The sequence below is a fragment of the Schistocerca gregaria genome, chromosome 8 (genome assembly GCF_023897955.1).
Source record: "Schistocerca gregaria isolate iqSchGreg1 chromosome 8, iqSchGreg1.2, whole genome shotgun sequence".
In the NCBI taxonomy this organism is placed as follows: domain Eukaryota; kingdom Metazoa; phylum Arthropoda; class Insecta; order Orthoptera; family Acrididae; genus Schistocerca; species Schistocerca gregaria.
The window spans coordinates 389,172,930-389,186,099 of NC_064927.1; the positions used below are offsets into that span (position 1 = coordinate 389,172,930).

Here is a 13,170-nt window from a genome sequence, read left to right on the forward strand (position 1 = left end):
TCTATGATGAGGCATAGGGATTCAACATCTTGTCACCTGCTTGTGTGTTTACTATGCTTTAATCTCTTTTCAGAAATGTTTATGACAGTAATTTATAAACAAGCTACCAGCTTTGCCGTTTCTGATATGCTCATCCCCAGCCACCAGTTACAACACTCTGCCCTTTGTCGAAGTCCCTTAAGTCAATGGATTTCCTCATTTGTGGACCATATTGCAAGAGCAATTTTCCATTTGTCTCTGCTGCACTTGTATGCTTCCCTTACCATGTCACATGTCCCAAATGCCAGCGGATGTCACTTAATCTCACAGTAATCACTGGTCATAGTATTTAGGCTCACAAGTGTGTTTGATATATTGATATACTGCTCAATTTGAATATAAATTGTTGCACAACCTAATGTCCTGAGGTACTGGTGCCATTTTGTTCCTCTGATAAGTGCAAAAAAATGTATATTAAAGCATTTGAATAATTGTCTAAATGTTATAAAGTATTCTTTTGAAACTACAGCAATATACAGCTATAGAAAATAAATTTACTGCTAGGTGGCAGCATATAAATGTACTCAAAAGCTGAAAAATCAACAAGTGTTTTGCATTTCTTCCCCTTCATACAGAATGTATAAAGGGCTGGAGGCAGTCGGGCATTTTTGAAAGATTGAATATGAAAGTCACATAGGGTTCTGAATGAAGGAGACACTGATGTTGTCTGAGGTGAAAACTGGTAACATCATCATTGATCTATTATTCCTAATGGAAGACTCAAGTATCATCATGCAGGTCTTTTCATTGGTGACTCAGGAATATGATGTGAGAGCACACTTGGTGGCCACAAGTAGGTCAAGTGTAATCACCCCAAAAGTTAAGTTTGTGTTCTGCCTTACGGCAGGTCTTGTCATGGGGGAAACCTCTTCAGAGAGGTCCACTGCATGAGCGTCTAGGGACGTGATTCCAGTGGTGGTTTCCCATTTCCTTCCACTGATGATGATGAAATGATAATGAGGACAACACAACACCCAGTCCCTGAGCGGAGAAAATCTCTGACCCAGCCGGGAATCGAATCCGTGCCCCTTGGCATGACAGACCACCACGCTGACCACACAGCTATTGGAATCAACCAAAAAGAGGGGTTTGTCATAAGTGCTTATATTCAAGCTCATTTTACAACTAACTTGTTGAGTCAGAGTCCATAATAGAATTTGCTGCTGTCCTTGATGTCTGGGCATCCAATGTAGTGTTTGGTGAGCTCCATTTATTTATGCTTGGCACAATCTTTAAAGTGCAATGCTGGTGGTCTCTTGGCAAGTGCCATCCCACAAAGTAGTTTGTGTTGCGGAAGATGGGAATGACCTATATGATGTAAGTGTTCTGTAAATTGAAGACAATGTTCCTTGAGAGTGGCAGTGATAGTCCATAGCTTCACAGTATTGATGACTGTCTCGTTTCTCACATGATCCACGTAATGCCTAGATCATTCTGTAAGTACTGCAGATGACAGGTGTTGAACTTATGTTCTCATTTAGCATATGATGTCCATGTCTTGTGGTACCATACACAAAGGTGCTCAGCATACATGCCTGATAGACGACTGTTTTTTGGCCTCTGTGAAGTGTTTGTTGTCTCACACTCTTCTGTGAGACTTCCCGAAAGTAGTCACCTCTTTGTCAATTCTCACATACATTTTGTCATCCAGAGAGAAATTTTCTGACACTAGAAAGCTGATGTGGCATAATTTCTCAGATGTTTTTTAAAAAGGAGCCATTCAGTCTTATGACAGATATATCTGTGTATCATTATGCCATAATTCATAGACATAGAGAAAATCTTGTACACAGTAGCAAATTTATCCATAAACCTTTGGGAGGGGGGGGGGGGGGGGCTTGTTGAGAAAATGCTGCATCATCAGTGAATGAAACATTGCTTACAATTAAATCCTTATAATAACACTTGGATATGAATAGCAAAATGATGTAAGGTTTCTCACCAGTTCTAGTATCCAGATGGATGCCCAAGTTGTTTCACTGAAAGCAACTATGAGAAGTAGTGAGAAGATTATACCAAACATGGTAGGAAGCAGTACACAGCCTTGATAAACTCTTCTATGTAAACAGGGCTTTGTCAAGGCTGTGTACTGGCTCCTGTCTTATTTGGTATATTCTTCAAAATACTTCTCAAAGAGACTTTTTTGCAAAACAAATCTGGGCATCCATCCACATTCCAGGGCTGATAGGGAACTTCATAACATCTCACTACTCATATACAAGTGCTATTTTTAGGACTTATTTGCAAACAAGCTTTATTCACTGACAATGCAGCATTCATAGCATATACTCAAGACAATTATAGACAAATTTGCAACTGCATGCAAGCTCTTCTCTATGTCTGGGAATGTGAAGACTGTGATTATGGTGCAAGGAGACATGGATATGGCTGCCATAAGATTAGATGGTTCCTTGTTGAATGTAGTTGACAAATTCTGCTGCCTTGCCTCACAGGTGTTGGAAGATCTCTCTCTAGACAATGAAATAAACATGAAAATTGGCAAAGCACCGAGTACTTTCAGGAAGCTTTCTACAAGTCTATGTGACAACAGACACTAAAAGTGACTAAAAAATACTTGTCTATCAAGTGCAGAGCAACTTGTAACAACAAATTATCAGCAAAGTTGAGATCAGTAACTCAGGAAGCTATAAATGGCAGTGATTGAAAATCCACCAGTGTGACATAAGAAGAGGTGTAGGAAGTGAATATATTCAAAACAGTTTTAATATAGATGTAAAATATAGAAAGAGGAGCCACCAAGAACAAAAGGTGTGTGTGTGTGTGTGTGTGTGTGTGTGTGTGTGTAAGTAACTGTTCACCAGCATATTATTTGATAACTACTCTTTTTCTTCCAGTGTATCACCATACCATCTCTACAAGCAAGAAATCACTATTATTGCAGTGAACATTAATCCATTCAGCTTTCCAAAAGCTTTGGGTTTTATCGACTCCATGGGTACAAGGTAAAATGTTTATTTACTTGCACATTTATTTCTAAATGTTTTATAAATCTGAGTTATTTTCTGTCCCCTTGCTTATTTTTGTGATGTTTAAGTTGTTCAAAGGTATAAAACATTTCTGATAACCCAGTCCTAATGATAAGAGATGTTTATGAAGTAGACAGTGTAGATGAAAAAATTAAATCTTGCTACAAAGTATCCTTGGAGCATTCTGAATCTCATTTTCATCTTCAAAAGAGAAAAGTGAGATGGATAACACATGGATTAAAGTACCTTTTACAAGGATGAGAGACTTCTGTCTAATTCAGAGGACAGCCTGAAGCCCATGGCTTTTCAACAGTTTCTCTGGTTTTGACACATTGATATTTCAGAATGACAATTATTGTACTGTATGAAAACAATGTTAATTAGTTACAAACTACAGCATCACACTTTATTCAGCATGTAAACATCACTACAGATCTTCAGATTTAGGTTATAACATGTTCAATATGCCTGCCATCATTAGCAACAATGTGGCACAGACAAATAGCAAAATTCTGCATGACCCACTGATGTGTTAGAACATTGATGAGTCAGAATCCAAACCTCAATATGCTCCTCCAGTACATAAACACTCTCCTGCTTCGACAGGGTCAAGATTCATCTAGCATGAACCACATGTTGTTGAAATCCATCTCACTTTAGATAACGGAGATTAAATCATCTTCCAAAACTTCATGTACTGTTCGGTAGTCATCATGCCATAAAAGAATAAAACACAGATTATTCAAAGACTGGACATTGCACACCACAGAGTCACCCATTGAGAGTGAAGAGACTTCTTGATCATGAAGTGCGGATTCTCAGTTCCACAAATTTTGCTTATTGATGAACCCATCCAAATAAAAGTGGGCTTCATCACCAAACCAAAATTTGCACATGTGCATACTAATTCCCATCATACCACATGGCCAACCATACATTTTGTACATCCTAAGGCAAACTGTTCAAAAGTTATGATGATTTTATTTCATATAGCTCAATAATTGTCACCCTGTATCTTCACTAATTGGATTCATGATGAGTTTCAACTCCCTGAATTTCCTAGAACATATCAATTAATTTTTCATAGATAAGATTCATTTGATTATTTTTGGAATGGCCTTTCACCAGCTCACATGGTTTTGATACATTGATAATATCTTCACTAACTTGATTCATGATGAATTTCAAGTCTCTGAATTCTATAGTATATATTATTTTCATAGATAAGATTCATTTGATGATTTTTGGATTTTTTCACCCCTTTCTTTGACTCTGATTTCCACCTCACAGATGAGCATTTTCATATGTGAGTAAATGTTGAAACCACCAACAGCAGCACATTTTGCACATGAAACACTTTTTTCCCTAAAATACTGAAAACTAGGAGACAAACTTTCCTCACAGCACTACCTTCATTTGTTACAGTTACACTACTGATCCAGTAGCAGGCGTTTCATATCATCTCAGACTCCCCCAGAAAGACTGTTGAATATCTGAAGAATAATCAATAAGCATGTTGCACACTGGTAGCATAATTCCGCCTTGATCTGTAATCTATTCAAGAAATTTCTTCACCACAGTTATGGTTTTTACTGTTTTATATGAAAACACTACAGTCTGCTGAAGTTGCTCTTATATTCTTGATTTACACTTATTTCCTTCTGTTCTTTTAATATGCCTCACATCTGTGTAAAAATATACACTGAAAATGTGTCATATGTACCATTCTGCCACCAGCATGTCAAGTTCCATCATTGGTGACTTTATTTCATGAGATAGACATTTCATTAAATATACATTTAAGTGGTAGGAAACCTTTTCTGAAAGTATTTGCCTGGAGTGTAGCCTTGTATGGAAATGAAACATGAATGATAAACAGTTTAGATGAGAAGAGAATATAAGATTTTGAAAAGTGGTGGTACCAAAGAGTGCTGAAGATTAGGGGGGTTGATCATGTAACTAATGAGGAGACACTGAATAGGAGTGGAGAGAAAAGAAATTTGTGGCACATCTGACTAGAAGAAGGGATCAATTGCCAGGACAAATTCTGAGACTTCATGAAACCACCAATTTAATACTGGAAGGAAAACTTAGAGTATGATCAAGGAATGAGTACATTGAGCCAATTCAGAAAAAGGTAGGTTGCAGTTGCTATACCAAGACGAAGAGATTTACGTGTGATAGAGTAGCATGGAGAGCTGCATCAAACCAGGCTTTGGATGGAAGACTACAACAACAGACATTCACATGTGAGATGATCATAGTCACATATCTGCTGATGGGTGACCATTGTTCAGCCTTCATTGTTTTCCAGACAACTATACAACTGTCAGTGATTAAGGCAGGACATTCTAATTCAGATAATTCACAATGTCATGTTGCAGAACAATAATTATATCCTTATAATGTAATCAGATAGATAAAAAATCTATTCACCAAATGGCAACAGGAGAAAATAGATACACATATATTGAAATTTGCAAGCTTTTGGAGCCATGGCTACTTCCAGCAAAAGGGTTGAAGGGGAAGGAAGAGGGGTGTCATTAGTATCATTTTCCACCAAAATATTCCCATAGAGATCTCAAGAAGATCAAAAGTGAATCCTCATTTTAAATTATGTGACAAGTATGACATAAAAAATTACAGACAACTGTCATTATTATATGGATTCTCAAAAATTGTTGAAAGAGTAATATAAAGACCATCAGATTTCCTGAATAGAAATTAAATTCTGTCCTATGTACAGAATGTCTTCATTCATTTATTCATTCATCATGCTTTGTAGATCTTATCAATGACGAACTTGTTTTTTACAAATGTTATTTTCTGAACTGTGAAACCAGAGATGTAATTTGTTGCAGGTATCTGGAATATGAAAAACTGGGAATAAAGACATTCCCACTTAAGCAGCACAAAGAAGCCTTGGAAGAGTTGAAAAAAGGCTCAATTGCAAAAGCAATCTTCAAGGTGGAACATTAGGCAAGAATTTAAGCCTGTCTCTTCAGAGGAGAAAAACAATAATGCTTGCTGAAGGCTCATATTGGCACCCAGTTTTAAATCGCCACTACAGTTTTGCATTTAATGTGATGGCTGTGTCTAAAACAATAAATCAAATTTATTAGCATAGTATTTTTTAACCCAATAAAACATGCATATTTACCTTTAAGGACTCTTTGAATTGTACTGTCACAATTGTGATTTTATTACAGCTACCACCAAATTTTTCAAATTCAACAACAGAACACAAAAAAGATAAAGCTAAAAACTGCCAGCAAAATACAAATGAATCGAAAATATTCACATACTGTCTGATCAAATGTATCCACATACTCATTAATAGACATTAACATATAGCGTGTCCACCCTTCCCCTATAATATGATGGCTGAACTTTGCTCTGAGCACCTTCAACAAGGTGTGACTATCTGTGGAGAAATGGCAGATGATTCTTCCACAAAAACTGAACCCAGAGAAAGTAGTGGTGTTGGATGCTGGGGCCTGTAGTGAAGTCAATGTTCCAACTCATCTTAAGTGTTCTGTTAGGTTCAGGTTGGGACTGTGGGCAGGTCAGTCCATTTCAGTAATGTTCTTATCCACAAATGATTGCCTCACACACACTGCTTTATGACAGGATGTATCGTCATACTGATACCAACAATCATCATCTCCAAATTGTTCCTGTACTGTACATAGAGCATAATGCTGTCAAATGTGTTCATATCCTTCCACATTTAGTGTTTCCTTAAGTGCAATAAGATTATCACAGCCTAACCACAAGAAACAACCCATACCATAACACTACCTCTCTGTACTTCACTGATGACAGTACACATGATGGCAGGTAACATTCTCCAGGAATTCACCAAACCTAAATCCTTCTGTTGGGTATAGTGTGATTTGTCAATCCAAATAACTAATTTTGAGTCATCCACTGTCCGGTGACCTCACTCTTTATATCACCTCAAGTGCCACATAGCATTGACAGTAGAAATGTGTGACTTATGAGGAGCTGCATGGTCACTGTACTCTATTCTTTATAACTCCCTAATCGCAGTATTGTGTTAGCTGGACTGCTGGTAGCACTTTAGAATTCACAAGTTATTCCTTTTGATGATTTCATGCAATTTTTTATGACCATCCTATGCAATACTTAAAAGTCACTGTCTGTCAGTACACGAGGTCTGCCTAAATTTGGTTTAGCTGTGTTATTACTTCACTGCACAGTAACATCACCAACAGTCAGCTTGGGGAGCTTTGGAAGGTTTAAATGTTCTATATGGATTTGTTACTCAGCTTACGTTCAGAGTCACTGAGCTCTCCTTGCCAACTCATTTTGTTGTTACTGCTTCATTACTGACACCTTTATATACTTTTACACTGGCAAGTCCAACTCTCATAACATTAAGTGATCAATTCCACATTACACAGAAGTGTTGATATTTTAGATCAGACAGAGTATCATTATTCCTGTAAAGTAATGACATATATCACATACAGAATATATTGATTACTATTGGAACTGAAAATAGGTTGTCTGTTTTGAGTGTTCCAGCAACCTTTGAACTGATTTACACAGACAGTTATATGAATACCTACAATTTAAAACAGACCACAAACCACTGTGTGGCTTGGCATTTTTCACATTAACAAATCACTGAAAGAGATGATAAGCACAACTGCAGATTGAACTCTGGACCTTTGCAATTATATTCTGATGTTCATCCGGTATTCCACCAAGCCCTTTAAGTTGAGGTGATACATTCTAGTTTTTTTCCTTAAAAATACCTGCATGATACTTGGTATTCTAGGATGAAAACAATAAACAAATACAAGGGAGAAGAATCACTCATGTGCAGCTGACTGATGTGTGGTGCAGACAGGGATGGGATAGGGAGGAGTTGGGAGGGAGACAGATGTTTCTCAGCAACAACGATAAAACGAGAACTAAATAGAGTAAGTGATTGGTTGGAGGAGTGGGAAAGAGATACAGAGAGGGAGAGGGAGAGGGAGAGGGAGAGGGAGAGGGAGAGGGGGGAGGGAGGGAGAGAGAGAGACAGACAGAGACAGAGAGAGAGAGATGAAGGGAAATGGGAGTATAATAAGAGAGAGATTTGAAGGAATATCCTACACAAACCACAATGGCGGTCAAAAAATAAAGCTTCGTATTTTTTCTCCTTAAATAAAGATCATTAAATGCAAAAATCTGAATTTGGCAGTATTCCACAATGTCTCTTCTCCAGGCCACTGCAGCAGTAACTTTCTGTGTCACCTGCAAAATGGCCAACATTGATGTTCATATTAGATAGAGCTCTGTGAGATAATTCTTGAATGCAGAAGGTGAAACACCCCATTCACATTCATGAAGAACTGAAAAATGCACACAATGACACTACAGTGGATATCAGCACTGTTGGATGATGGGTTCATGGCTGTAACAGAACTGAATGACGAACACCACAGGCTGACAGAACACACAGTGGCAGCTGGTGACTGCAGTGACTCCACACAAAATTTAGCGAGTTGATCATTCACGGTGATTGATGGGTGACTAGATGATTTGTGTAAAGGTAGTGTGATAACAATTATTCAACAACTGGTAAACTCAGAGGTTTGTGCAACTTGGGTACCAAGAATGTTAATCAACCAGAACAAAGAGACAAGAAAAGCAATTGCCTCCCAACTCTTGCAATGCTTCTGTTTGGAGGGAGAGGAATTTCTGCAGGAATCTGTAACAGGAGATAAGGGTTCATTTTTGAACCAGAATCAAGGAGATAGTCAGTGGAATGGCATCACGGAATCTCACCGAAGAAGAAAAAGATCAAAACTGTGTGATCGGCAGAGAAAGCATGGCTACAGTATTCTGAGATGCAGAGGGTGTGATTATGGTTGATTTTTTGGAGCAGGGATGCACAATAAATTCTATCCAATATGTCAGAACCCTCAAACAGCTTCAAGCACATCTTGAGCAAGTTAGTGCTGGAGCTTTACCACTGATAGTTGGTTGTGGAGTTACACTCTATGTATGATCTGTCACCCAGATGCGTTTATGTCAACCTCACCTCTTTAATAATTTTTGGCTGCAATTCTCAAAATTAATTCCTTTGTGGTTCTGATATGCAGTGCCATGGAGCTGCAACTTTAGACATCTTATTGTGATACGTGAGTGCTGGAAGAGAGCTCCAGTCCCATCAAACTACTAAGTGACATAACAGTTTTGTGTTAACTCTTATGTATTTTACATACATTGTTTTTCTTGTAGAGGCTCAGTTACAATAATGGGTGAACAGATCTACCTTACTTCATAGCTCATGGCAGATCATAACAATTTGTGTGCTGCTTTGACATTATCCATCAAGTCAATGGCAGTTCTTATAATGATTTCTCAGTTGTTTATGACTGTTTACATTCTTGTGAATGTTTTTTTGCTCCTTGACCTTGTAATCTCCCCCTCCCTTCTTTGTTGTTGTTGTCACTACTGTTGTTGATGGTAAAATCTTTTCAAAATATATGAGAGGAGTAATATTTACAATAAATGTTTTTTTCTTATCTTCTTTCTCATAGTTTGTTCCAGTTCTTAATATCTTGGGGTTTGAAACTTCCTGGCAGATTAAAACTGTGTTCCCGACCGAGACTCTAACTCGGTTCGAGTCTCGGTCGGGCACACAGTTTTAATCTGCCAGGAAGTTTCATATCAGCGCACACTCCGCTGCAGAGTGAAAATCTCATTCTGGATCTTGGGGTTTGATTCTCAAAGCTGAAATTTTCACATTTTAGGTTTTCATGTTCCAATTGACATAAATCAATTTGATGAATGCCAGTTGAGATTTTTTGTTTTTTATGTTTATTGGTTTCACATTTTAATGTATCACACTGTCTTTTGAATTTTCACATTAACAAAGCCAAAAAAATACAAAAACATGTCTGACCACATCAGAGGCATGCCCACTACTACCCCCACACTCTGTGGTAATAACAATATTCCAATGAGTTTACAAATTTTCTTGACAAATGAATTTCTATTAATTTATAAAAGAATCAATAAATAAACAAAATAAACAGTGCCAGATTTCAGAATTAATAATAGAAATTTTAAGTGTGCTAAATATTTCACAATTTCAAATGTTCCTTTTAAAAAAAAATTGTACGTACAGAGCTAGTACATGTTGACTGTAACAACAGAAATAAAGTAATTCAGTTCATAGTTTTTAGCTTGAAATATAACATATTGTGTCTAAAATTATATGAAATTTTTCAGATAAACAGTTGAGATAATCCTGACATCTACATCTACATCCATACTCCGCAAGCCACCTGACGGTGTGTGGCAGAGGGTACCCTGACTACCTCTATCAGTTCTCCCTTCTATTCCAGTCTCATATTGTTCATGGAAAGAAGGATTGTCAGTATGCTTCTGTGTGGGCTCTAATCTCTCTGATTTTATCCTCATGGTCTCTTCGCGAGATATACGTAGGAGGGAGCAATATACTGCTTGACTCTTCGGTGAAGGTATGTTCTCGGAACTTTAACAAAAGCCCGTACCGAGCTACTGAGCGTCTCTCCTGCAGAGTCTTCCGCTGCAGTTTATCTATCATCTCCGTAACGCTTTTGCGATTACTACATGATCCTGTAACGAAGCGCGCTGCTCTCCGTTGGATATTCTCTATCTCTTCTATCAACCCTATCTGTTACGGATCCCACACTGCTGAGCAGTATTCGAGCAGTGGGCGAACAAACGTACTGTAAACTACTTCCTTTGTTTTTGGATTGCATTTCCTTAGGTTTCTTCCAATGAATCTCAGTCTGGCAGCTGCTTTACCGATGATCAACTTTATAAGATCATTACATTTTAAATCACTCCTAATGCATACTCCCAGATAATTTATGGAATTAACTGCTTCCAGTTGCTGACCTGCTATTTTGTAGCTAAATGATAAGGGATCTATCTTTCTATGTATTTGCAGCACATTACACTTGTCTACATTGAGATTCAATTGCCATTCCCTGCACCATGCATCAATTCGCTGCAGATCCTCCTGCATTTCAGTACAATTTTACATTGTTACAACCTCTTGATACACCACAGCATCATCTGCAAAAAGCCTCAGTGAACTTCCAATGTCATCCACCAGGTCAATTATGTATATTGTGAATAGCAACGGTCCTATGACACTCCCCTGTGGCACACCTGAAATCACTCTTACTTCAGAAGACTTCTCTCCATTGAGAATGACATGCTGTGTACTGTTATCTAGGAACTCCTCAATCCAATCACGCAATCAGTCTGATAGTCCATATGCTCTTACTTTGTTCATTAAACTACTGTGGGGAACTGTATTGAACACCTTGCGGAAGTCAAGAAACATGGCATCTACCTGTGAACCCGTGTCTATGGCCCTCTGAGTCTCGTGGACGAATAGTGCCAGCTGGGTTTCACACGACCGTCTTATTCAAAACCCATGTTGATTCCTACAGAGTAAATTTCTAGTCTCCAGAAAAGTCATTATACTCAAACATAATACGTGTTCCAAAATTCTACAACTGATCGACGTTAGAGATATAGGTCTATAGTTCTGCACATCTGTTCGACAACCCTTCTTGAAAACGGGGATGACCTGTGCCCTTTTCCAATCCTTTGGAACGCTACGCTCTTCTAGAGACCTACGGTACACAGCTGCAAGAAGGGGGGCAAGTTCCTTCGTGTACTCTGTGTAAAATCAAACTGGTATCCCATCAGGTCCAGTGGCCTGCCCTCTTTTGAGCAATTTTAATTGTTTCTCTATCCCTCTGTCATCTATTTCGATATCTACAGTTTTGTCACCTGTGCGACAATCTAGAGAAGGAACTACAGTGCAGTCTTCCTCTGTGAAACAGCTCTGGAAAAAGACATTTAGTATTTCGGCCTTTAGTCTGTCATCCTCTGTTTCAGTATCATTTTGATAATTAATGGAAAATCTCATATAAAGATGTGAAACAATTACTAACAAAGAGATAGAGGGGCTGGCCAGTACTTACCTCAGCTCAGTACAGCCGATAGAGACACAAAAAACAACCGAAAATTTAAGCTCCTAGCTTTCGGAATAAATTTTCCTTCATCAGGGAGGAGAGAGGGGAAAGAAAGGGAAGAAGGGAAAGTGGATTTAGTTACTCACAACCCAGGTTATGAAGCAACAGGGAAAGGAAAACAGGGAAGGTAGCAAGGATGGAGGCATGGTTGTCAGAGGGAAGCCAAAGATATTCTACTGCAGGTACTGTGCCAGCTTCAAGCCAAAGAGGATGCATACAGAAGTAAAGAGGTGTATAGTATAAAGATGTAGGATGGAAAGATGCATGAATGGCTAAAGAGGAAAGGGAAAGAGGAGAAGACTGAAAAGTAAATGGGAGTGAGGTTGTTTAACGTAGGTTTAGTCCAGGGGGATGGCGGGATGAAAGGATGTGCTGGAGTGCAAGTTCCCATCTCCGCAGTTCAGAGGGACTGGTGTTGGGTGGGAGAAGCCAAATGGCACGTACAGTGTAGCAGGTTCCTAGGTCCCTAGAATTATGCTGGAGGGCATGCTCCGCTACTGGGTATTGGACATCTCCTAGGCGGACAGTTCGTCTGTGTCCGTTCATGCGCTCAGCCAGTTTAGTTGTTGTCATACCGATGTAAAAGGCTGTGCAGTGCAGGCATGTCAGCTGATAAATGACATGTGTAGTCTCACACGTGGCCCTTCCTTGAATTGTGTATGTTTTCCTAGTAGCGGGGCTGGAGTAGGTGGTTGTGGGGGGATGCATGGGGCAGGTTTTGCAGCGGGGTCGGTTACAGGGGTAGGAACCGCTGGGTAGAGAAGGTAGTCTGGGAATATTGCAGGGTTTAACAAGGATGTTACGGAGGTTAGGGGGACGACGAAAGGCAACTCTGGGTGGTGTGGGGAGAATTTTGTCAAGGGATGATCTCATTTCAGGGGTTGACTTGAGAAAGTCATATCCCTGGCGGAGTAATTTATTGATGTATTCGAGGCCAGGATAATATTGGGTGACAAGGGGGATGCTTCTGTGTGGTCTGAGGCTAGGAATATTGTTGTTGGACGGGGAGGAATGTATTGCTCGGGAGATCTGTTTGTGGACAAGGTCTGCAGGATAGTTGCGGGAGAGGAAAGCACTGGTCA

The 13,170-nt window shown here is 39.0% G+C and overlaps 1 protein-coding gene across 1 annotated transcript in view; it reads left to right on the forward strand.

The window, feature by feature from the left end:
• Positions 1-6,192, forward strand: part of LOC126284318 (uncharacterized) — a 46,516-nt gene extending 40,324 nt beyond the window's left edge. Inside the window, exons 7-8 of the mRNA XM_049983155.1 lie at positions 2,895-3,002; positions 5,888-6,192. Coding sequence (XP_049839112.1) covers positions 2,895-3,002; positions 5,888-6,005 — 226 coding nt within the window. The 3' untranslated portion in view covers positions 6,006-6,192. The remainder of the gene's footprint in view (positions 1-2,894; positions 3,003-5,887) is intronic.
• Positions 6,193-13,170: the final 6,978 nt, after the last annotated feature.